The 25927-nt window shown below is 42.8% G+C and overlaps 2 protein-coding genes across 3 annotated transcripts in view; one reads left to right on the forward strand and one right to left on the reverse strand.

Annotated features, from left to right (window-relative positions):
* Positions 1-3442, forward strand: part of LOC121537659 (opsin-3) — a 24546-nt gene extending 21104 nt beyond the window's left edge. Inside the window, exon 4 of the mRNA XM_041845238.2 lies at positions 220-3442. Within this exon, the coding sequence (XP_041701172.1) occupies positions 220-573 (354 nt within the window). The 3' untranslated portion in view covers positions 574-3442. The remainder of the gene's footprint in view (positions 1-219) is intronic.
* LOC121537658 (beta-galactoside alpha-2,6-sialyltransferase 2) overlaps positions 1-24163 on the reverse strand; it is a 26088-nt gene extending 1925 nt beyond the window's left edge. The window contains exons 1-5 of one of the 2 annotated variants that reach the window (XM_041845236.1): positions 23909-24163; positions 12766-13503; positions 9853-9950; positions 6201-6302; positions 3449-3623 (exon numbers count right to left, since the gene is read on the reverse strand). In XM_041845236.1, coding sequence (XP_041701170.1) covers positions 3449-3623; positions 6201-6302; positions 9853-9950; positions 12766-13432 — 1042 coding nt within the window. In that variant the 5' untranslated portion in view covers positions 13433-13503; positions 23909-24163. Of the gene's footprint in view, positions 1-3448; positions 3624-6200; positions 6303-9852; positions 9951-12765; positions 13504-21368; positions 21436-23908 lie in introns of those variants that run through there. The other variant, XM_041845237.1, reaches the window with a different exon arrangement.
* Positions 24164-25927: the final 1764 nt, after the last annotated feature.

Consider the following 25927-nt stretch of genomic DNA (forward strand, 5'->3'; position numbering starts at 1 on the left):
GAGATTCACTGGAATCCGACCCTTAGTTTGCACCTGTGTTTTTTTACTTGTTTTTATGTTAGGAAATGTCTGAAGAAATGGGTTTACAGTCTGTGTTGAAAAATGGGGAGTGACTCACATGTAAAACATGTGTCCGACACACACACACACTCCCTCTCATGTACACCCTCTCCCACATGTGCCCCTATCACACACTCACACACTCTCCCTCCCTTGCAGTTCTACAGGTGTTTCCTGATCCTGTTCCACTGCAAGCGGCCCAGTTCTGAGAACGGCGTCTCCTCCATGCCCTCCAAGACCACCGTCATCCAGCTCAACCGCCGGGGCCACAGCAACAACATAGCCGTCACCCCCAAGCTCTCCACCGGCGCCACCCACCATAACCACCATCCCCACACGGTGGAGTGCAGCACTAACAACCATGAAGTCACCACCCCCATCTCCGAACAGACCAACCCAGACCCCAACCAAGAGATCACCTCCTGTGGACAGCCGCGTTCCCCCCTCACTACCCCCCAAAGCCCCTCTCAACCCACCCCCCTTTTCCCCCACGTGACAAATGCTATCCAGTGATCCACTGTGTCATATGATAGCGTCACCACCGAAAACTCTACAGAGGATATGGTGTTATCCCAGGCATTTGTCATGTGGTGTCGACCAAATACTCTCCATAGTGATTTGTCATCATGAGGCCACCTCACCAACAGTCTACCCAGAAATGATCCATCATGAGGTGTTGTGTCACCAGAGAATTCTTCTATACGCACAGTCAGTGATCTAATCCACAACGTTACCCAGACAGAGAACTACCAATATCTTCTACTCACAAAGTGATCTATTCCACGTCATCACCCCAGAAACTACACTGTGATCCATTATTTTATAGAACAGGGTACCCCAACTGGCAGCCTGCGGGTGGTTTTAATTGCCCCCCCCAAAAAATAATAATAACTAAATATATATAATTATTTTTTTGTGGAACTTTTATTGTTGGACATAAGGCTGTAAAAACACCATGAAATCAGTTCCAAGTGATTTTAATTGTGGAAATCTGTTTTGAAATGATTATGCTTTAGTAAAATGTACATCTGTTTGGGCTTCTTGCCCTTGCGGTCAATTGGCAGTAATTATGTTCTGGCCCCCAACCATCCGCTCAAGAAAACAAATCCACCCGTGGCTGAATCTAGTTGATGATCCATATTATAAAGGGTGTGTCAACCGCCCCAACCCGTCTAGATGGTCAACTCTGTTACTCTGTTACTCAGTAAAGGTGTAGATATGTTCCTGTCAAGTCTTGCCGTGAGAAAACGCAACAGTGGTGTTCACTTGAAAATAAAAAAAATGTGTATTTTTCCTCGGCTTCCGTTTTCATATTGTTACATGTGTTACGTCGATAGACCCCAGAGTTGTATTAAGACTGCATCGGCTTTACAGTGTTGTCATTACTGTTACAGTGCGAAAAAAGGCTTTTGTCATAACTGTTACAGTATGTTGTCATAACTGTAGCCCTTTCCAATGATGCGCAATAACAGACAGTTCATCTATGAATTTGTTCTAAAGCATATATGAAGCCTATGTGAATGATGTTGGTGAAGCTGAATGCCTTGTTTTGCATATGTGATATCAAATCACCTGGGGCCTCATTTATTTGCTTAGTTTTTATATTACATTTCAGCATACCATCAGTTCTTTAAATAATATGAAGGATCCTCACAATGTTTATACACATAACTAAAAAGGTGTAAATCACACATAATCATGTTCATTTCTAGATCACACTAAGTTGCTAAATCAATATTTTCACACCTAGTTCACGGTTATTAAATCACTATATAGCTGGGGATTTTAACTATTTAAGATCATATCTGTGCGTAAGAACATTTAATAAATGATGCACCTGAGTGATCTGTGTAAAGCTGGCTAGTATTACATTCTAAACTGGTATTAAATGTATGGCAACACTGTGAAGGGATTTTCCATTTCATTGCAGGGTGAGGAGGGTAATAAACCAGAAACAGTTGGAGAAGTGTAACAGAAAATGTGCATGTTTGCAACACTTGTCTTGCACTCTTGAAGCCATCATCCCACTGGGCAAAAGAGATGTTCAATTGTCAGTTAACTGAAATGTTGTTTACAGTTATGACAATGTGGAAACAATGCTGATCCAACCTGCATTTGCTGATCCAACCAGTATTTGCTGATCCAACCAGTACTTGCTGATAAAACCAGTATTTGCTGATCCAACCATGACAGCGAGGTGTTGGGATGACAGCGAGGTGTTGTATGAAAGCCACAACCTGTTAAAGTTACCATCTTGCTGTGCCTGTAGTGTTGGGTCATGTAGTATCTAGCTTTGCATGTTGACATGTGCCTCAGTATGCTACTCTAAATGATATACATAGGTACCGACCAGCTCCCAGCAGGCAGTCAACAGCCTTGCACAGTGACTGGCTGTAGCCATCATACAGAACTTGCTTGTCTTTATCCACATGACAAACTGAACAGCACTGCCTCTCACTGCCTAATAAACTGTAACCCAAAAACAGTTAAATAAATGGACTGCACCCGAAATAAAACCCTATTGTGAGTCATGGTCTGCCTCACTGAGTACTGCTGCTAGCGGTGAGTGGGTGTTCTCTCTCTCTCTCTCGCTGTGTGTGTGTGTGTGTGTGTGTCGGTAGCACTGTAACGTGCCCGGGGCGACACGACCCCCTCAAGCCCTCCTGCTGGGATTCCAGGAATTGCCATGGGGCAATTCCCCCCCCCAGTTTAATATCTCCCACTGTAAAGTGTAAATTAAGAACAAATCAAGAAGGGAAACAACACAAACACACACAGGAATGAATCACCATTCCGCTGTTCTTTCTGGACTCTCCTCCGTACTTTCGGTCCGTGTGTGAGTGGCAATATTTTATGCAGGTTTAGAATGATATAGATGCATAAGTGTAAACATATGATGTAAAACATGTAACTGTGAACTCGCTTTGAAAAAACGATTCAAAGTGAAACATGTTGCTTAACTTTGACAATAGCCCATGTTTTTTTTTACCCTAATCTTACCCTTAATATTCACATAATTTCTCATAATGTCTCACCGCTCTGCCCTTCCCAGAGTTCCAAAACATCAAAACGGGGCACAATATGAAAATGAGTATTTGCTTAATGAGGTTAGATAATCGATAATCGACTTCCTGGAATGCCAATCGTTAATAAATAAACATGCATCCTCCTGGCTACCATTTACTTAAAGCCTGCTTGTCTCATTGAACCAAGGATACCACCATATGTGTCCTGAACTAGGCCTGCAGTATGTGCTGCATCTCAATAGTTAATAAAGTTTTGTGAATTCGAAGCACGTTGGCTGAAGAGTGCTCCTGTCATAGGGAACAGGGTACCATTTCAGACACAGCGGTCAGACAGACAGATAAATGGATGGATGGGTGCCCACCTATGAACCCAGAGGATGGGGGGTTAGGTTGGATGTTCTCCTGGGTGTTCCCCTGGATCACGTCCCACAGCTGCCAGATGAACTTGGGGTGGAGGATGTAGAAAGGTTGGGTGGGGTGGAGCCGCCGGCGCTCTTCGTACGGGTTGAACAGGTCATAGTCTGGGTTCCTGTACCACTGAAGAAGAGAGGAAGTGGAGAGGACAGGAGAGGAGAGGACACTTCAGTCAGCGCCAAGCATCTTTGTTTTAAGTTATCTGAAATAGAGCGCTGCTACTCCAGTCAGCACAATCATGACAACACCTCCCAAGGGTCAGACTCACTGCTGCCACTGCAGTGTTGACACAGTGTCTTTGTTTAATCAAACTACTCCTGTAGCACAACAGGGTCAGCCTGCTACGGAGCAGTCTACCTGCTACTGTATTTCTAGAGTACCTAAAATGAGTTTTATTTGACTATGGGAAAGAATGTATGTTAAAATGCTACAGCTATTGCGCCAATATTGTGATGCAGGTTTGCTTGAATCCTTCACCACCATACTGACTGACTCACAACATCACAGGAGTCCTACAGCGCCACAGGAGTCCCAACGCCCCAAGCTAAAATGTTGTATAAATACATGTTCCTTTCATACACCACTGCTTACACAAGAGTCAGTTAAATCCATGATTCAGCGAGCAAAGTCAGGCATGGATATTTCCCTTGAAAATCTGATGAGAGACCTTGCAGCACAACCTTTTAAAGTCAAAGTTTGTTACACCAACTCATTCCCCCATTTCCATTGCAGGTATAATGGTGGTATTGATGAATGACTACAGCAGATATGCTTTAATTAACTCTATATTCTAGAAGTTGATCTTATTTTGCATCCCACATGGCACCCTATTCCCTACAGTAAATAGTGCACTATATAGGGAATATGGTGCCAGAGTTTGACAGAGGTGTAATCTGCTCAATAAACGTGGTGATTCTTTGACTGCAGAGTGAACATATCAGCCTTTGATCTGACACCCAGTAATGTTAAGCTGCTAGGTGACAGATACTGTGTTGTTAAGTCTTTGGTTCTTCAAAACAGTCATGATAACGTTGGGTAAAATTGAGTAAATGATGCCTTTTAAGCATTACATTCAGAACAGTGATTCGTTAAAAATGTATTCTGGATCTGGAGCAAATTTCTTGGTAAAGTCCCAATGAATATGTTCAGCCATCCATACAAATTGGGTGCATGTAGTAAAGTAGGCTATATAAAAGCACATACGCACTACTGCGAGCACACACACACACAAACACACACGCATGCACGTGCACACACAAACAAAAACACACACGCACACATACTGTACATGCGCACACACACAAACAATGCCATTTATTTCCAAAGTGGATGCCATTATAATAACTTCATTAACATGCAGCACTTAATCATTGGCCGTGTGTTTGTGTGTGTGTCCAATCTGTATTTTAACTAATGCCATGCCATTGTGTGTTCAGCCAATGGAACAGTGGGAATTGGACGCATGACAGACAGCAGAGGTAATGTAAAACACATTATTACATTGTGCTCCATATATACTGTACAGGGGTATGTTCAGCAGGGCACAACGTTGTGGAACATTCAGATACAAATATTTCATGTAGAACAAACATGCCTGTCTGCATGTAAAATAAGGAATTGTGTCTGCTCTATTAATGACATTTCAGTTTGCCTACTGAACTGTGTGACAAAAGATGTGGAAATTCTAACGAACTGACAAGGCCTAAATTAGTGTATTCTAAAGAAAAGTTGAATTCATGTTTTTTTTTTTGTGATTGATTTTAGGACCATTGTTAGGCAAGCTCTTTCAACTGACAAGACAAACAAATCGTGTCTCGCATACACTGAGAACGGAAGATTGGAAGATGGCCTTGTTGAAATGCTACCAGTGTCTTAACAAAGAACTCGGGCAGAATTCCCTTTCACACTTCAAGGCCACAATTGTGGACAACATAACAGCAATTTGTCAAACTACTTTAAACCAACTACTTTCCCCCTTTGAAAACAAGATGGAGCATCTCCAGAGGTTATAGCCTGTTGATGAACACTAATAAACTATAAACCATTTTCCCCACCTCACCAGGACTGAGTAAGTCTAAAGTCAGTGGAAAACGGCAGAAGATCTGTCTGTATCTATCAGCTCTTCCTCATTACCACCCAGTTGGTCATCATGTTTCCTAGCATCTGGAGATTCACACGTGACCCACATTATTCAAAGGCTGAAGTACTGTCACCATTCAGCGTATTCACACAGTCGGTTAACTGACTGTTAGTTGCACTGGATAAAAGCCTCTACTAAATGTAAACAACACTGCAACCATAGACAGGATCTCAGGAAGGGGTCTGTGTAAGCTCCACACCAGATACCTGAAGCTAAACACACTGACATTTTCTGAATTATAAGATGATTTTGATCAAATATGAGGCACTTTATTGTCCATTTAGAAGACATTTAGAGACACACATATACACACACACACACACACACACACACCACCCGAAGGGCTGGAAGCAATGGGTTAGCTGCAGTGCAGTGCTCCTGGAGCAATTGTAGGGTGTTAAGTGCTTTGATTAAGGACACAATGGCAGGCAATGTTTGCTGGCTCACTCTGCACCACATTTTCCCTAAAATGAACCAGGAGAAAAGTCATTAAATGATACATACACAAACACACACACTACAGCGCGTGACTGACAGTGAGAGAGAGCAGAGAGACCTACCCTGGGCAGGTCCACAGAGTACGGTGCAGGATCCCAGGCCACCAGTGTCATACCCTTATACAAGGAGCTTGTGTTGAAGCGATGCCTGGGCTGGGCCAGGATCTGCAGGGAGACAAATGACTGATAGCTGTACTGACACAGTGAAGGAAAAAAGTATTTGATCCCCTGCTGATTTTGTACGTTTGCCCATGATCAGTCTATAATTTTAATGGTAGGTTTATTTGATCAGTGAGAGACAGAATAACAACAAATAAATCAAGAAAAACGCATGTCAAAAAAGCAATCAATCAATCAATCAATCAGATTCCAAACTCTCCACCATGGCCAAGACCAAAGAGCTCTCCAAGGATGTCAGGGACAAGATTGTAGACCTACACAAGGCTGGAATTGGCTACAAGACCATCGCCAAGCAGCTTGGTGAGAAGGTGACAACAGTTGGTGCGATTATTCGCAAATGGAAGAAACACAAAAGAACTGTCAATCTCCCTCGGCCTGGGGCTCCATGCAAGATCTCACCTCGTGGAGTTGCAATGATCATGAGAACGGTGAGGAATCAGCCCAGAACTACATGGGAGGATCTTGTCAATGATCTCAAGGCAGCTGGGACCATAGTCACCAAGAAAACAGTTGGTAACACACTACGCCGTGAAGGACTGAAATCCTGCAGCGCCCGCAAGGTCCCCCTGCTCAAGAAAGCACATATACAGGGCCGTCTGAAGTTTGCCAATGAACATCTGAATGATTCAGAGCTCTTTGCCATCAACTCAACTGGCCATGTTTGGAGGAGGAGGAATGCTGCCTATGACCCCAAGAACACCATCCCCACCGTCAAACACGTGGAAACATTATGCTTTGGGGGTGTTTTTCTGCTAAGGGGACAACTTCACCGCATCAAAGGGACGATGGACGGGGCCATGTGCCGTCAAATCTTGGGTGAGAACCTCCTTCCCTCAGCCAGGGCATTGAAAATGGGTCGTGGATGGGTATTCCAGCATGACAATGACCCAAAACACACGGCCAAGGCAACAAAGGAGTGGCTCAAGAAGAAGCACATTAAGGTCCTGGAGTGGCCTAGCCAGTCTCCAGACCTTAATCCCATAGAAAATCTGTGGAGGGAGCTGAACGTTCGAGTTGCCAAACGTCAGCCTCGAAACCTTAATGACTTGGAGAAGATCTGCAAAGAGGAGTCGGACAAAATCCCTCCTGAGATGTGTGCAAACCTGGTGGCCAACTACAAGAAACGTCTGACCTCTGTGATTGCCAACAAGGGTTTTGCCACCAAGTACTAAGTAATGTTTTGCAGAGGGGTCAAATACTTATTTCCCTCATTAAAATGCAAATCAATTTATAACATTTTTGACATGCGTCTTTCTGGATTTTTTTTTTTGTTATTCTGTCTCTCACTGTTCAAATAAACCTACCATTAAAATTATAGACTGATCATAATTATAGCCGTCATTCACGGCAGGTGGGGCAGAGCCCCTGTTTTGAGCCCCACATTTTTTGGGGGGTTGCCTGTTTTGCATGTAATTTTGGTATTAATACGTGTCACATATCAGTTTGCAAACAATGTCAAAAATAAAAATAGAATCATTGAGTTAATAAAGCCTCCATACAAACATGGTCTCTTTTTTGCTTTCTTGAGTAAGGCAGCTCCAAAATGCAGGTGTTTCAGCCTAACTCAGTGCTTTCTGTGGTGGTGGGGCAGCCAGCGGAAAATATGGAGCGTAGGGGTTGGTAGTGTTCTCTAGTTGCGCCGTGATTGGCTCAGTGTTCTGTCACTCATGGGGACACTACGTCACTGCCAAATCTAAGGGTAGAGCTCGAAAATTCAAGCCCCTTGGGTACTACCATAGAGTTACATTAGAAGTGCCCATCCAAGAAGGCTCAAGGTCATTGGCCACAGATAAAATGATGTCAAATCACATTATATCTACAGTAGCTTTGATTGGACTGATCATGTCAACATCATACTTTCAAAATCTTAGCTAGCCGTCATCATCATGAATCAAGTCGACAATCTACTGGCAAATCCTTTTTAATACTTGTCATATGAAGAGAAATAATTACATTTACATTACATTTTAGTCATTTAGCAGACGCTATAATGAAGAGAAATAATAGATAAAACGTATCGGTGCTCATCGGCCATTGGACATAAACATTACACAACAAGTTGGAAATCGCAAATTCAACAATCAGTGGTTTGGAAGGGATCAGTGGCTAACTGCAAGCACTGCAAAGCAATCACTAGCCTGCTATTCAGTGGAGTGGGTGTGTGGTCCCAATTCTCGGTTTAAGGTTCTCTTTTCCAAGCTTAAAATGATAAACATTCAACATTGGCCATGCTGTCAATCCAGCATGATTTCTGCCGCGCTCAAAACAACTGTTAACTCAGAACTGGAAAATCTGACTTCAGTGAGTTCAAGACAACTGGGAACTCAGGAAAAAACGAGCTCCGACTGGGAAAATACGTTTTGAACGGTCATCCAACTCGGAATTGTAAGTCGGGAACTCGGGCCTGTTTCTAGAGCTACGACCTGAAGATCACTGACGTCATCATGATTCAACCTTGTTTTTTTTCTAGTTCCCAGTTGTCTTGAAAGCGCCATAAATCCAGAGAATGCCAGACTTTGATGACAAAGTTTGATGACAAAATTTGCCCACGAAGGACCGCCACGCCACCTTCCTGTTCAAGTGAGCACAGCACAACAAGGTGAATCCAAAAATGTATTGTATGCTGCTGCATAAATGATGTAATATGCCAGGGAGATATGTATACTGTAGCTAAGAAAGTAATACTAAGTATGTTGTGTAGGAAGCTGTTAGTAGCCCTGTGCCTCACCCTAATAATTTGGTATATTTTCCCCTCTTAATTTCGCCTACTGTTCTGACTTGGTGGTGCACATGTAGCCTATAACCTGTTTTAGAGAAATGTAATCATCGAATATTCTAAGAGCTTTCATTGTCTGCTTATATGCCCCCTTTATTTATCCTATGGTTCTGACTTGGTGTACAGAGAGAACACTGTAAGAACGGCCCATGTTCTGAATTCTGTCGCTGTACATTTCAAAAGTGCTGAACAAATAGTTATATTGACTACGTTCGTCCTAGCTCGCTCATTAATGTCTTAATCAAAATTACGGATTGCCCCTTATGTCATAGTTTGTAAATCTCAATTGTCAGTAAAAACCACATTTGTTTAAGCAAGTCAGCCATATCATCTATGTTTTTTTTAAAGGCAGTAAATGAGGCTGAATGAACTGTTTCGCTGCCAGACAAGGCTCCGCTGATAGCCAGGCGTAGTAGTGGTAAGGTGTTGGGACTGCTGTTGGGACTCTGCAGTAGGGACAGCTTTATGTAGGCCCTAACAGTTTGTGGGCACCGTTTGTCACCGTTATAGTGCAGTTCATGTATTGTTTAGTGTTGTGTTGTGTAGTGGCTTTACTGGCATGCATCCCCCAATTTGGGGGGGGTTTTCCACACTAAGATTTACATGCTAAAATCACCACTGGTGATCTGACTAGAGGTTTGACTCAGCTCTAGAGCAACTCAATCATTTTCATAGGGCAGAGTGTCAGTGAATCCACTGTCAATCAATAGGAGGTCCTGAGTATTAAAGAAAAGTCACAGGAGGAGGAGGGGCACTCACCTGAGAGTTGATGATGCGGATGGTGGTCTTGTTGCCCACGTCATTCTCATAGCCCTCTGTAGGAGCAGCGTTGAAGCGAAGCACAGCCTCATGGGAATCTGAGTACAGGGTATGGACATAAGCTGTATGCATCACCCCAACAGTACCATGAAATTGCATGGTTTATCTACAAGCATAAGTAATGTTGTTAGTGAATGGCACCCTCTAGTGCTGTGGTATTTAAACTTCTTCAGCCAGAATTTCTGGGGACCACATTTTCCCCCAATAATTTATTGCGACTCCACCCCAAATCTAATGACACAACCTTAAAATTGGTACATTTTGATTTTTATATCAACAAATAACCTTCATTTCATTGCATTTTCATCTCTTATCAAAATGAAAAGATAAATACATTTTCTCAATAAATTGTATTGGTATTAATTATCTTTCTCAAAAATGTTTGTATATTGTCCCATACAATAATCTGTACTCTTAAAAAAATAAGATAATTTATATATATATATATATATATATATATATATTAACGCAACATGTAAAGTGTTGGTCCCATGTTTCATGAGCTGAAATAAAAGATCCCCGAAATGTTCCATACACACAAAAAAGCTTATTTCTAAAATGTTGTGCACAAATTTGTTTACATCCCTGTACCTTGTGCTGGGGACAATAGCAGGCCACTCTAAAATGTGCAGTTTTATCACACAACACAGTGCCAGAAATATTTCAAGTTTTGAGGGAGCGTGCAATTGGCATGCTGACTGCAGGAATGTCCACCAGAGCTGTTGCCAGAGAATTTAATGTTCATTTCTATACAATAAGCCGCCTCCAACGTCGTTTTAGAGAATTTGGCAGTACGTCCAACCGGCCTCACAATCGCAGACCACGTGTAACCACGCCAGTCCAGGACCACCACATCCGGCTTCTTCACCTGCGGGATCATCTGAGAAACCGTCTCAGGGAAGCTCATCTGCGTGCTCGTCATCCTCACCAGGGTCTTGACCTGACTGCAGTTCGGCGTCGTAACAGACTTCAGTGGGCAAATGCTCACCTTCGATGGCCACCTGCACGCTGGAGAAGTGTGCTCTTCATGGATGAATCCCGGTTTCATCTGTACCAGGCAGATGGCGTCGTGTGGGCGAGCGGTTTGCTGATGTCAACGTTGTGAACAGAGTGCCCCATGGTGGCTGTGGGGTTATGGTATGGGCAGGCATAAGCTACAGACAACGAACACAATTGCATTTTATCAATGGCAATTTGAATGCACAGAAATACCGTGATGAGATCCTGAGGCCCATTGTCGTGCCATTCATCCGCCGCCATCACCTCATGTTTCAGCATGATAATGCACGGCCTCATGTCGCAAGGATCTGTACACAATTCCTGAAAGCTGAAAACGTCCCAGTTCTTCCATGGCCTGCATACTCACCAGATATGTCCCTCATTGAGCATGTTTGGTATGCTCTGGATCAACATGTACGACAGCGTGTTCCAGTTCCTGCCAACATCCAGCAACTTCGCACAGCCATTGAAGAGGAGTGGGACAACATTCCACAGGCCACAATCAACAGCCTGATCAACTCTATGCGAAGGATGTGTGTCGCGCTGCATGAGGCAAATGGTGGTCACACCAGATACTGACTGGTTTTCTGATCCATGCCCCTACCTTTTTTTAAAGGTATCTGTGAGCAACAGATGCATATCTGTATTCCCAGTCATGTGAAATCCATAGATTAGGGCCTAATTAATTTATTTCAATTCACCGATTTCCTTATATGAACTGTAACTCAGTAAAATCTTTGAAATTGTTGCATGTTGTATTTATATTTTTGTTCAGTGTAGTCTAGGCTCTGGTAAACTATAATATTATCCTTATCATGATGCTTATGAGTCACTAGCAAAACTCCAACACTAGAGAGCAGTAAACCCTTTTCTTTGGAGGTCTTATCTTATGGGCTGAAGTCTCATTTATAAAGGTGTCTACATTACAGTCATGGCTCTTCCTCCTCATTTCAAGGACATGCAGGATACTCATCACATCAAATGAACAGATCCATGGGGAGTGACAAGCCAATCTGATGCTATCAACATGAAAGGCTACTGAATGAATACAAAGTAGAGTGGTCTAAAGAGCCCATAGAGTAAGCCAGCGTTCGCATTCACATGCACTGAATGCGGAGCGATTTCTATAGGTTTGTGTGAGGAACTTCCAGCAACAGAGCTCTTATGCACTGTAAGGGTAGAGTTCAATTCTAAGGGTAAATCATACCTACAAAGGCAATGCATTCACTGAGTGATGAAGACTAGTCGGACTTGAGCATGTTTTAATTGCATAATCAGCCAATTAGTAGTAATAACTTGTATACCTGTATAATCAGCCTGATTAGTAGTGCTAACTTGTTATTGGTTAGGACGTTGGAGCTTGTGTGTTATTGCAGTGATGTCCAGAAAGTGTCTGTCTTTCCTGTTAATATTTCTAAGGAAGTAGGTAAAGGGCAACAGTCGAGCCTCAGTTCCTGATAAGCTAGGCTAGTCTCTGTGAAACTAGGGTCGGGAGGGATGTGGAACTCAACATCGAGGTTGACGTGAAGACAACAGTTGAAGAGAAGAGAGCCTTTTCACACACACACACCTCCCCGCCCACAAATGTTCTGGGTTACAGAGAATCTGTTTATCTTAGACAAATAAGAAAATTACTCTGCCTAGCTGGAAGGTATAAATATGTGATTGTTTGACTTGTATGTTGGTTTATGCAGCTGCAACTTCCTGCTGGGTGTAATAAATCTAGTTTGAGCTTTACTTCCGTCTGGATTTGTACCAGTACTTAGAACCTGACAGCATTGTCTTTATTTACATTAGAGCTAACAGTTACGTTATAAATACTGCTGATGTTTAGAAAAATGACTCAGCACTCACCAATTTCTCTCCCTAGGGAAGAGTTGAGGATAGCCCCGGCCGAGGTGACCACCGCACACGACTTGAACTTTGACCCCTGGCCCCAAAGCTGCTCCAGAGGTCGTGGGGGCACTAGCCTGTCCCAGCCCAGCCCAGAAAAGGGTTGCTCTGTCCCGTCCAGTGTCCTCAACCTGGCCTGCTTGTTCAGTTCACAGAGAACCTCTATCCCGCTCTGCCTACCCCTGCGCAGCCCCCTGTAGACCACGTGGTACCTGTTGAGATTCAGGTATTCCCTCATGGCATTCTGCAGGTATGGAGAGAGCATCCCCGCTGAGGCATTGCCCCTCCGCAGCCGCTGGACCACTGTCTTGGACTGGGAGTAGTAGTAGTGGTCTCTGCCCCGCTGCTCAGCCCTGTACATCCTCCTGGGGTCCTTGTTGGTGGGGGAAGAGGAGGATGACACCTCGAGAGGAGAAGCCCTGATGCCCCACGGACTACCCTGGATGGAGGCCAGACGGCGGGTCTCGGTGTGGGTGAGCGAGGAGGGCGAGCGGGGCTCCACGGCCTGGGGTTCCAGGAAGTAGGAGAGCAGGGCCAGGAAGATGAGGAGCCAGGCCAGCATCGCAACCAGGACCAGCTGTCTCCACTGCTTTATGGTCGGGGTCATGGTGGAGGACCTGGGAGTCATGGTGGGTGCAGCTGGGGTCCGGTCCCGTCAGCGACCCCTAGAGGCTGACCTGACAGTGCTCAGGATGAGGCCTAAAGAGATTATAAAACTTTATTAGTATAGCACATTTTCATACAATAAAGTGGATGATCAACTTCAGTAGTACAGCACCATTTCATACAATACAATGTATCCGTAAGTGTAAGCACTACAATAGCTTAACCCCCTAAGGTCTAAGGGCCCGGGGGTGGGTTTCTACTAAGCTAACATATGGAATTGTTTTAAGAAGGTCATACAAAGGAACATTTAGCTATCTGATTTAGAATTGTAGGACCCCTGTAAGTATCCCCCCAAAAAAAAAATATACTGTATATATTTGATGAAACATTGAATTTTCCCTTAACGCTATTAGCCCATAGACATGCATTGAATAACAGATTCATACATGGCAAAACAGATAGTCAAAAAAGTAATCAAAAGGAAGTATGTTTTGAAGTGTCTGTCCTATATCTGAGAAATATAAGAAAGATCATGATTTATATATATATTTTTTTATGTACCCATATTTAACCCCTTTTATTGGCACTAAAGTACTTCCATTTGGACTTCCATAAAAATGTTTTAACTGGTGCTGGGCTACCTTCAGAGGAGTTTTGTGAGGCTTGTTGGCGTAGTGTGTAGCCCAAACTGTTCGGACACTACAGAAGTTTTCGTGAGAAGAGAGGTCTCCTGGTCTAACAAACACAGCTGTAGCTCTGCCACCTTCCACCGCAGATGCGGAAGGCCGACATTAGTGGATGCGGTGGATTGAGATGCAGCCCATGCAAAAACACATATCTCTAGCTTAAACAGACAGATTTTGATTGGGATTTTTGTATTATACCAATTAGATTTCCGCATTATGCCAATTAGATTTCCGCGGGGTCGCGGACAGAGAGACATAAGAAACACTACAAAGACCAGGATGGACACATCCTCTCTTGTTGAAAATACTTCCTTCCTGCCCTTCTCTCCCCACTTTGAAGTTCTAACGGAACTGGACTGCCTTTCCCTTTGAGACTTGAAAGCCTTCCTCCCTCTCGGATGTATCCTGCCCTTGTCAGAACTTTCTATTTAAAATAGAAGATGCTGATTCCTGCTGTACCAAGCAATAGGGAAAATGAGAATTATCATTCAATCTGTCCTTCCATCTAACCTCATACTGTATTCACTCTTTGATCCTGTAGAAGTTGACTGTAGTTTTGACAGCAGTGTGGCCCTGAGTTGGTTAGGTTAGGACATGTCTGTTTACATTCTCTATGGGTAGGGGCAGAGGATGGGTTGGGGAGCTGTGCTGTACCTCTCCCACGTACCACAGTAAAAACAGAGCAGACAGACTGTTTTTCACATGGTAGAAAAAGCTTAATCATCATTCACAGTGGGACCTGTTTGTGAAGAGAAACCTGAGGTAACGTGACGTGCATTGTTTAAGGATATTTTTGAGCAAAACGTAATTGTTGTGCCATTTTTCCACTCAGGGAAAACATGTTGTCAACAGAAAATATTGGAATATGTTCTTCTCCTTCACCACTGTGCCATGTTCTTTTGCAGCTGCAGCCAATTCTTACCACCCTGTCCATTAGTTTTCCCAATGGGGGGGAACATATTGGATGACCAAATGAACAAGAACAGTAGCAGTCATTATAATAGCAGGTAATTGCAAACACAGGCTGTGGCACGCAGCAGCAGAATGCTAACTGTAGCTCTTACAACAGCACTCGCTAATTGTTGACATTTCTCCAAATTGCAGTGGAATTGGACCCTGGAGTCTTTTTTTAGACTAAATGGAGAGCCTTGATGTTTCGAACAGTAGTAGCAGAGACTGAGCCATCACAGCTGAGTATTAAGCTAAGACAGATAGACAGAGACAGAGAGAGAAAGAAACAGAGATGCGGGTCTAAGTTAAGAGTAGATGTGGGGTCAAACATGCAGAGTAGGTTAAGTGTTGCCAGAACCCAGTGTCTTAATTATGAGTTTAGGTGGTTTGAACACCGGAGGTGAAAACATGCTTCAGCAAGAGTCAGAGGGCTGATTCCTCCTCGCAGAGGAGCTCAGAGCAGGGCAGGGCCAGGCAGGGAACCACCAAAGTCTCAGCCTCTCTCTCAGGACTTTACCCACACAAAGTACATCTTCAAAGGTTATTTCCATCTCCTTCAGTGAGCCGGTGCAGAGGAGCTGGTGTGAATGACACAGAAGGTTAAACTGAAATAATAATCTCTATCTGCATCAGGACTCTGACTCCATGCCTGCCTGTAGAGACACTGTCCCTTGCGCACAGAAAGGAAAAGGGAAACACTACTGAAAGGGGGGAAATAAAGGTGATGAATTGAAATTCCACTGGGTAACCCACTGGCAGTATTCTGAAGAGAGATGTGGGCCTAAGTCTCTTCTTTGTTCAATTCAATTGTGCTTAAACTAGGCTACTAAAGCTAGCCCTCCATTTCAAAAGCAGGATTTGAGTGGATTTAGTGTGGCATGGGAGAATAAAAAAAAAAAGTGGGGCTTCCCAATCCTTGTTTTTAGCAAAAACACCATGAATGAACTCTGCACTGACAACTCCACTGACACTGACTATATATACCCCACTACAAAGCCTTGTGAAAAGCTGGCTGGCCTAAATTGATCCTTGCACCACTAAATCCCCCCTAATAAGGGAAAGGGAAGGTAAAGGGGATATCTAGTCAGTTGTACAACTGAATGCATTCAACTGAAATGTGTCTTCCGCATTTAACCCAACCCCTCTGAATCAGAGAGGTGCGGGGGCTGCCTTAATCGACATCCACGTCATCGGTGCCCAGGGAACAGTGGACACAGAGGTCAGAGGTCACACATCTGTCTCCAATCAGAAAGAGACAATCTTGCCCCAGGAAGAACACAATTGGCCCTCTGCTTTCTCTCCAACCAGCTACTCACAAATTGAACTGGGCGAGCATGAGCGTCTGGACGCATTTGCCTGCCTGGATGCAGTGCTGTAGCAACACCCTGAACACAGTGCTGTAACAACAATAACACAACGCTACATCAAGCACACATTAGCTAAGTCAACACATACGAACACAGCCCGATCCTCTCCCTACAGATACACTTATACCCAGATCCTCTCCACATAAAAACAATCCATCTAGATCCTGACGGTAATTTCAAGGTGTAGACGAAAACAGGAACAGCATGTCTGAGATAGACAAGGGAAGCCAAACAACAGCTGAGGATGTTTCCTCTGTGCCTCTGATAAGAGATAACTGAAATGATTCATAAAACCACATTTGAGAGAGGGGGAGATAGCAGAATAGAGAGATAGAAAGAGGAAAAATATAGAGATAGGGCCTGGTTCCTGCCTTATATCCAATCAAAGACAGAGCAGGTATTATGTTCTGAGGTAGAAAAGATAGACATCTTCAGCTCCAGTCTGGTTGGGAACCGAACTGACCGCTGGCCCTCTTCACACACCAGCTGGTCTCACAATGGGCCACAGCCGGGGTTTGGCACATGGCCCCTGGTCTCTCTGGCAGCGCCCACGCACACTCATGCAAACTCACACTGGCACACAGTGAGACACACACACACACTCTCTCTCAAACACACACAGTCTGTGGAAGTCATTCCAGAGAGCCAGCAGCAGGTCTCTCCATGGAGAGATGATATCCCCCCTGTCTTGTTTCAGCTGACAAAATGCCTCCATCCATCTTCAATGACACGCCTCGCTAAGCTCCATCTATTCTGTTATCCTCTTCTCTCATGTGGTGCTAGCCTGTTTAGAAAGCACTCCTGCATTGCCATGGCACATAATGCATACTGTATATCCATAATTACAGTTGAAGTCGGAAGTTTACAAACACTTAGGTTGGAGACATTAAAACTTGTTTTTCCAACAATTGTTTACAGACAGATTATTTCACTTAAAATTCACTGTATCACAATTCCAGTGGGTCAGAAGTTTACATACACTAAATTGACTGTGCCTTTAAAATTCCAGAAAAGGATGTCATGGCTTTAGAAGCTTCTGATAGGCTAATTGACATCATTTGAGTCAATTGGAGGTGTACCTGTGGATGTATTTCAAGGCCTACCTTCAAACTCAGTGCCTCTTTGCTTGATATCATGGGAAAATCAAAAGAAATCAGCCAAGTCCTCAGAAAAGAAATGGTAGACCTCCACAAGTCTGGTTCATCCATGGGAGCAATTTCCAAACGCCTGAAGGTACCATGTTCATCTTTACAAACAATAGTCCGCAAGTATAAACACCATGGGACAACGCAGCTGTCATACCGCTCAGGAAGGAGACGCGGCCTGTCTCCTAGAGATGAATGTACTTTGGTGCAAAAAGTGCAAATCAATCCCAGAACAACAGCAAAGGACCTTGTGAAGATGCTGGAGGAAATAGGTACAAAAGTATCTATATCCACAGTAAAACGCGTCCTATATCGACATAACCTGAAAGGCCGCTCAGCAAGGAAGAAGCCACTGCTCCAAAACCACCATAAAAAAGCCAGACTACGGTTTGCAACTGCACATGGGGACAAAGATTTTACTTTTTGGAGAAATGTCCTCTGGTCTGATGAAACAAAAATAGAACTGTTTGGCCATAATGACCATCGTTATGTTTGGAGGAAAAAGGGGGAAGCTTGCAAGCCGAAGAACACCATCCCAACCGTGAAGCACGGGGGTGGCAGCATCATGCTATGGGGGTGCATTGCTGCAGGAGGGACTAGTGCACTTCACAAAATAGATAGCATCATGAGGAAGGACAATTATGTGTATATATTGAAGCATGATCTCAAGACATCAGTCAGGAAGTTAAAGCTTGGTCGCAAATGGGTCTACCAAATGGACAATGACCCCAAGCATACTTCCAAAGTTGTGGCAAAATGGCTTAAGGACAACAAAGTCAAAGTATTGGAGTGGCCATCACAAAGCCCTGACCTCAATCCTATCCTACATTTGTGGGCAGAACTGAAAAAGCGTGTGCGAGCAAGGAGGCCTACAAACCTGACTCAGTTACACCAGCTCTGTCAGGAGGAATGGGACAAAATTCACCCAACTTATTGTGGGAAAATTGTGGAAGGCTACCCAAAACGTTTGACCCAAGTTAAACAATTTAAAGGCAATGCTACCAAATACTAATTGAGTGTATGTAAACTTCTGACCCACTGGGAATGTGATGAAAGTAATAAAAGCTGAAATAAATAATTCTCTCTACTATTATTCTGACATTTCACATTCTTAAAATAAAGTGGTGATCCTAACTGACCTAAGACAGGGAATTTTTACTAGGATTAAATGTCAGGAATTGTGAAAAACTGAGTTTAAATGTATTTGGCTAAGGTGTATGTAAACTTCCGACTTCAACTGTATAAACTGGATGGTTCGAGCCCTGAATGGCTGACATCCGTAGTATATCAGCCAATATACCAACGGGTGTGACTAAATATTTATTTTTACTGCACTAATTTAGTTGGTAACCAGTTTATGATAGCAATAAGGCACCTCTGGGGTTTGTGGTATATGTCCAATATACCATGGCTAAGGGCTGTATCCAGGCACTCCGAGTTGCGTCGTGACTAAGAACAGCCCTTAGCCGTGGTATATTGGCCATATACCACACCCTTCGGGCCTTATTGCTTAAATCTACCTCTTGATGTGGTGCTTTACAAAAGCGCTTGATGTGGGAGGAAGGTAAAGTAGCTTTGGCTCCTGGCTAAATCACCATTGAGAGAGGCTCTCTAATTCAACCATGGCAGGAGGGGAATTTACAGTACACGTTATACCACCAGGCTTATCTACTCTACATCTCAGCTCACGTCACATGTAGAGGATAGAGACTCAACCCCCACATGGCTGGAGGAGATGACGGTTGAACAGGGTTTCAACCGTGAAAATGGCAAGCGGTTATTTTCAAGATAATTTGCAAATGGAGAGGCGTTTTGTGTTGGCTTGAGATTCACTTATCTGTCAGTGTTTCTCTCTCGATAATACTACGACTGGGGAGACAGCAAACACATGCTCTTCACTGTATGATAATAATTGTATGTGGTTTCAAAGTACCCATAAACTTTCATTTGACTATGGGGGAAGTGGAAATCCTCTCCACTTCCTGATTTCCGCTGACATCACACAATTCATGGATAAAAAAAGTACACAATAACATCTGAGATCAGGAAGGAGATAGCTAAGTTCCGTGTTTGTTTGATGGGAGATTAAAGAAAAGTGAGTCACACATATATGGGCTCTTGGGGATGTGTGGTGATCAGGTAACCCTCCTGTGACCCAGTCCTCAAGCTATCTTATCCCAAAAGAGATACCAGTCTCAGGACTCTCTGGCTCTCATTGGCTCCAGAGCACAAACCACCTCATCCTGAGACAGAGAGGCTGGCTGGCTGTCTCAGCTCTAGTGTTGTAATGACAACTTATTGACATTCACAAACATCCTGGGGGCCTCATAAGTCTCTCTACGGATTCAATTTAAAAAGGCAGGGATTGACTGTGGTAATATAAATGATACAGGAGTGAATGAAGGCAGCAGTCTTATTAGTTTTAGTACTCTACCATCCAGCCTTTTTTGAGGCAAACCTATCTCGAAAGAGGAAGTGTGACCAGTTTTATCTAACCTACATACTCACTAAGCAGTTTTGTTTACAGTTTTGCATTAAAGAGAGTAGCAAAACATCGTCTCATAGGTAGGTGTCAGTAAGAGCTGGGAGAGGTGACATTAACTGGAGAGAGAGAGAAGAGAGAGATAGAGGGAGGGAGGGGTTGTCCAGACTGTTTTCACACTCTTGCTTTGACCACCACGCGACAGAAATAGAAAGTAACCAGTTATTAGCTGAATATATGCCAGTGGCAGGGAGGACAGTAGCAGGTGACCCAACTGTGGTTTGTGACAACTATGAATTACCATTGCAGCCAATTCAGTTGCAGTCATTCTGTTACAGATTTTTTTGTCATTCTGTCCGTTACTGATTTGGTAACAGAATGACGTATTTGAATCACTTAATAAATCATAAACCCAATTGATATCAGTAAAACACCACAACTAATTGATAGGTCTACCTTAACTTGTTACTTCTTTGAACTTTCAATATCCTACCTTCCTCATGAGGGAGAGAAATTAGAAAATATCTTGTGGGATTTTTCAATATTTCTTAAACTTACAGAAGGCAAATAATTTCTACAAAACTAATTATAAATGTTGATATTAGTTGGCAGGGGCCTTTACTTCAACATCATTGTGTTTTGATGCATTTCTAATATCTTATAAGACTTTCTGCTAGATGTTTTCTAAGACCACTTTTCTATCTGTTTGACTAGAAATCAAAGCCTTTCCTTACTCCTATTCTTTTCGACGGAGATTGGTTTAAAAATGTATATATGCCTTAATTTCTCAAAATATAGACTCTTAGCTTTCATTTGACACCAAATTTGATGTGCTCCTATGAACTTCACGTTAGTGCTCATTGGGCTTTTTACATGGAAATGCCCTATACTGTCTGGAAGAAACCATGGAGCTTTCAAACAGCCCCAGAAATGAAATCATGCTGTTTCTTGCCGCATAACTCAGGAAGTTTGTTTTCCAACACCTTTCTGTGAAGGTGTTTATTTAACATTCTAAACTGAATGGGTCGAGCCCTGAATGCTGATTGGCTGAAAGCTGTGGTATATCAGACCGTATACCATGGGTATGACAAAACATTTATTTTTTACTGTTCTAATTACATTGGTAACCAGTTTATAATAGCAAATGGCACCTCAGGGGTTTGTGGTATATGGCCAACATACCGCGGCTAAGGGCTGTATCCAGGAACTCCGCATTGCATTGTGCTTAAGAACAGCCCTTAGGCGTGGTATATTGGCCATATACCACACCTCCTCAGGCCTTATTACTTAGGTAATACACCACATGGCGAGACAAGGTGTTCTTTACCTGCATGTCATTTTCTCGCCAAATCCCAAATTGCCCCTACGGCAATACGCACTTGTGTAGATCTGAGAGAATAGGAAAATAATAAGCAATTTGGTGACAATTTCACAAATTATTAGAGAGCAAAGAGGAGCTAGTATCTTATTGACAGCTGTACACTCTAAAAATTAGGGGTTCAACAAGGGTTCTTCTAAGATCCTCAAAGTTCTTTGAAGAATCTTAAGGTTCTTGGCACTGACAATTGCCCCCTAAAGGTTCTTCCAAGAACCCCATAGGAGGTGGGGTTCATCGAGGAACCTCCTTAGTTGGTGGGGGTTCTTGCAGGAACCTAACTGCCCAACTGAAATATTTGGATTTGAAAGGACGGCAGGTGCAGGCACGTAACGAAACATTTTAAGATCTCCTAAATTTAAGATAAGGTTTGTCCCTTGTATGATCTAAATTGATATTGTTTTATGATGATACCATCTATCTTTTCATATTTGTGCAAATCTTTCTAAAACAGAAAATGGACACAATTCAATGGATATCAATCAACAAAGAGCTAAGAATATGTAGGCTATAAGAATATGTTGAAGGCTAGCTGTATTGGGTGCAGATGAATGAACTGTTCACTTTTGTGTCTGTGTCTGCAGGTATACAGACGAGGAGGCATACAAAGGTATGTCAATTGGTATTGGTATGTTATGTAGATCACATGTACCATCCTCCTCCCTTACCTCTTCAATGAAAATCCCATAGGCCTCTACATTATGGACAAGGTATGTGTATGAAAAGCATTATCAAAACAGTTTTTTTCATTCACATTTACCACAAAAACCAAGGAATGAATACTGTTGTGTGCATGTTTTGTTAAACATCTGTATAATTACTATTTTTTGGATTCACAGACTTCACCCTCCCTACCCCTCTGATGAATATAACATGATAGTATGGAGAGAATAAAATGTATGCACTCTGGATAAGAGCGTCTGCAAAATGACTAAAATGTAAAAATGATACCTGTTCGATCACCATGCACTGTAAAATCATTATTGGCTATGGATACGGAGAACATCAACATGTCAGAGGATATACCCATTGGAATTGGGGCTCTGCTGGGAGTGTACCTCATATTTAGATGTTTTTATTCTGCTTTGCCATTAAAATCATAATAAACACTGACAATTAAAATATGTTGTTATTGTTGTTATTGTTATGTGTATTATTATTATTATCAATAATAATAATAATAATAATAATAATATAGGTGAGGGGGGGTATTCAAAAGGGGTCCTTTTAAAGGGTTCTTCAAAGAACTTATAGGGGTTCCCCCACAGTTTAAATTTGAAGAACCCCTAAAGGATCCTCCAGGAACCTTTACTTTTTAGAGTGTACCTATCCAGGGGTAGGAGGTAGGGGCTATGGGTCGATTTACACACACACACACACACACACGTCATAGGTCTCAAGGTGATACCCCAACCAGGTGTTCACAGGTTTCCAGTAATTAACATGTCAGGACTGTGAAAGGTGGCTGAACAGACATGTCTGGGGCCAGTCTTTAGTCTATTGTCAGCTGGTATCTGGAGCTACTGACCCAGAGAGTCAGGCCAGGTGCCCTGGGACTGGTGGTGTTCAGGTATCCTGGAGAAGGGCGGCAGGTAGCTTAGTGGTTAAAAGCGTTGTGCCAGTAACCGAAAGGTTGCTGGTTCTAATCCCCGAGCCGACTAGGTGAAAAATCTGTCGATGTGCCCTTGAGCAAGGCACTTAACCCTAATTGCTCTGGATAAGAGCGTCTGCTAAATGACTAAAATGTAAATGGAAAATGAGAAGGGCTATCAGACAGGGCTGCAAGGCTCCGTCACCCTGCCTCTCACCTGGCCACACACCAGACCCTGACAATCCTAAACCCAAATCATTTCACAATGGTCATTTGTGGTCATATAGACCCTGAACTAATTAAGATGTGAGTCCATCTGCATATTGTAGTTTATACACTTTTGTATTCTTTAACATGTCTGAAACGTAACATAATATAGTACGATTATGAAAAGATTAGTCAATATAGTCCAATGTGTGTATGATTCTTTGTGCTGTATGATGTAGCCACATTGACCTTTGAGAACCAATATTGATTAAAAGAAAAGCCTTCACATGGCAGCTCGTGTTGATCCTCTCAACACTCATCAATAGGTGTGCAATGGGATCAGCTCACTGCAGGAATTATGATTGTGTACGGTTACAAAATATAAAAGAAATATTCCTGGCGTTTTCAGTTCGATTGGAAACCATATTTTTGGGTAGATATAGTTGGCACACATTATGTAATGACCATGTTGTTAGGATGTAGGCAACTTTGTAATTCACGCTATATTTCGGATGAGAGCCAGTGACAATGTTTTAACCATTCTGCATGCCCCCTTTTCCATGGCACAGGTTGAAACCCATTGTGATCTCTATATAAGCGTCCCTCTCATCATAACCCTCTGTTTGAAATACCCATGGCATCGTTGATTGCCGAATAGAGCTCTGTCTGATACAAAGATGGTAAAATGCCTTACCTGAGCTATTCAAACGCTATTCATTCCGGCGAACATCGACATTTCTCCAGGTTTAGATCCGACATGCAAAGACTAAACAGAATGCATGCTTTCGCGCCATCTTCAAAGAAAGAGGCTAGTTGCAATCGAACGGTATTCAGTGCTACACGTCAAAACACACTATAGGATATGTAATGTGGTGTGGTGGTTGTTTCAATTGAGGTATAAAAGAACGGTCCTTTCTCGCTCATTGTTTTGTTTTGTGAGAGAGTAGGGTGGGCGGGGCATAAGTGAATGTACTTCGTGTCAGGCCCAGCAGTTTACTTAGCATGATGTGGAATTGAACTGCTAAGTAAGGAAACAAAATATTGAAACAAAGTTGCTATTTTACTTCTGTGTAGACTATATTTACACCACGCCAAGCCTATCAAATCTTGCAGATTTAGATCAGTATCATAGTCTAAAGCTTCCACATCAAATATAGCCCTACCAAATACAGCCTGCCACCACAGAAGAGTTGACCAACATATTTGCAATCTGAGTCCGATGTAATTTGTGTGGGGATAGGGGCCATTCTTGGTGCATTGCACACCATCAATGTCATGAGATCATGCCCTTGGCAGGCAAATTCTCTACAGTGAAACTAGTCATTTCAAGCATACAAATTGAGTCTGTTGCCCTAACTGTCAGCTGATCTAAGGCCCAATGCCAAACTCCCTCCCATAGCAACCAAAGCTGCAGTTCATAGAACATTGACTGGTAGGCTACATAGCGCAGATGTACGAAATGACATACTAAAAATAAACACCCCAGGATTTCTACAATACTGCAGTGCATTCCGGTAAATCACCACAGCAGTGGTCGAAGTGTAGGCTACTAAAAAATAATAATCCCCCTGGGTTTATACTGCCCATATTTGCGGTGCTTGCTGAAATCAGGAACAACTAGCATACTAAAATTAAAACAAAATGTATTCTTCTTATTAATCGCCTTCTGCTGGAACTTCTACTGGCAAAACCGTAAAAGCTACCAACTTTAAAACGTGCAGGATGACTGTCTTCAGATTGCTTGAAAAAAACGTTTTGATACTGTTATACTTTTCATATTACAACCATATTGGCATTAATCCCAATGCATTTCAATGGCCATAGTCTGTAACTTGAACTCTGTGAAGCATTTATTTGGGCTACAATTTCTGAGGCTGGTAATGCTAATGGATTTATCCTCTGCAGCAGAGGTAACTCGGGGTCTTCCTTTCCTGTAGCGGTCCTCATGAGAGCCAGTTTCATCATAGTGCTTAATGGTTTTTGTGACTGCACTTGAAGACACTTTAAAAGTTCTGTAAATGTTCCGTATTGACTGACCTTCATGTCTTAAAGTAATGATGGACTGTCGTTTCTCTTTGCTTATTTGAGATGTTCTTGCCATAATATGGACTTGGTCTTTTACCAAAATAGGGCTATCTTCTGTATACCCCCCTACCTTGTCACAACACTACTGATTGGCTCAAACGCATTAAGAAGGAAATAAATTCCACAAATTAACAAGACACACCTGTTAATTGAAATTCATTCCAGGTGACTACCACATGAAGCTGGTTGAGAATATGCCAAGAGTGTGCAAAGCTGTCATCAAGGCAAAGGGTGGCTATTGGAAGAATCTCAAATATAAAATATATTTTGATTTGTTTAACACTTTTTTGGTTACTACATGATTCCATATGTGTTATTTCTGGGATCTTTTATTTCAGCTCATGAAACATGCGACCATCACTTTACATGTTGCGTTTATATTTTTGTTCAGTATACTTTTCTAGTTGCCTTTGCCAAAACACACCCTCCTGCTGCCGGTAATCTGAAGCTGAATTCAAAGGCTTTTACAACCGTCCCAAAACATCCTTCTAGCAACGGCTTGGCAGTGGGCCAGGCAGGTGAAAACCAGTTCTAACCGGTGGACTCTCAGTCAGTCTCTAACTCAAATCTCTTCCTCTCTCTCCAGCCCTGTGGGTCATGGGTTCATAAGAAGCTGCTGAGCCCTGTA

The sequence above is a fragment of the Coregonus clupeaformis genome, chromosome 24 (genome assembly GCF_020615455.1).
Source record: "Coregonus clupeaformis isolate EN_2021a chromosome 24, ASM2061545v1, whole genome shotgun sequence".
In the NCBI taxonomy this organism is placed as follows: domain Eukaryota; kingdom Metazoa; phylum Chordata; class Actinopteri; order Salmoniformes; family Salmonidae; genus Coregonus; species Coregonus clupeaformis.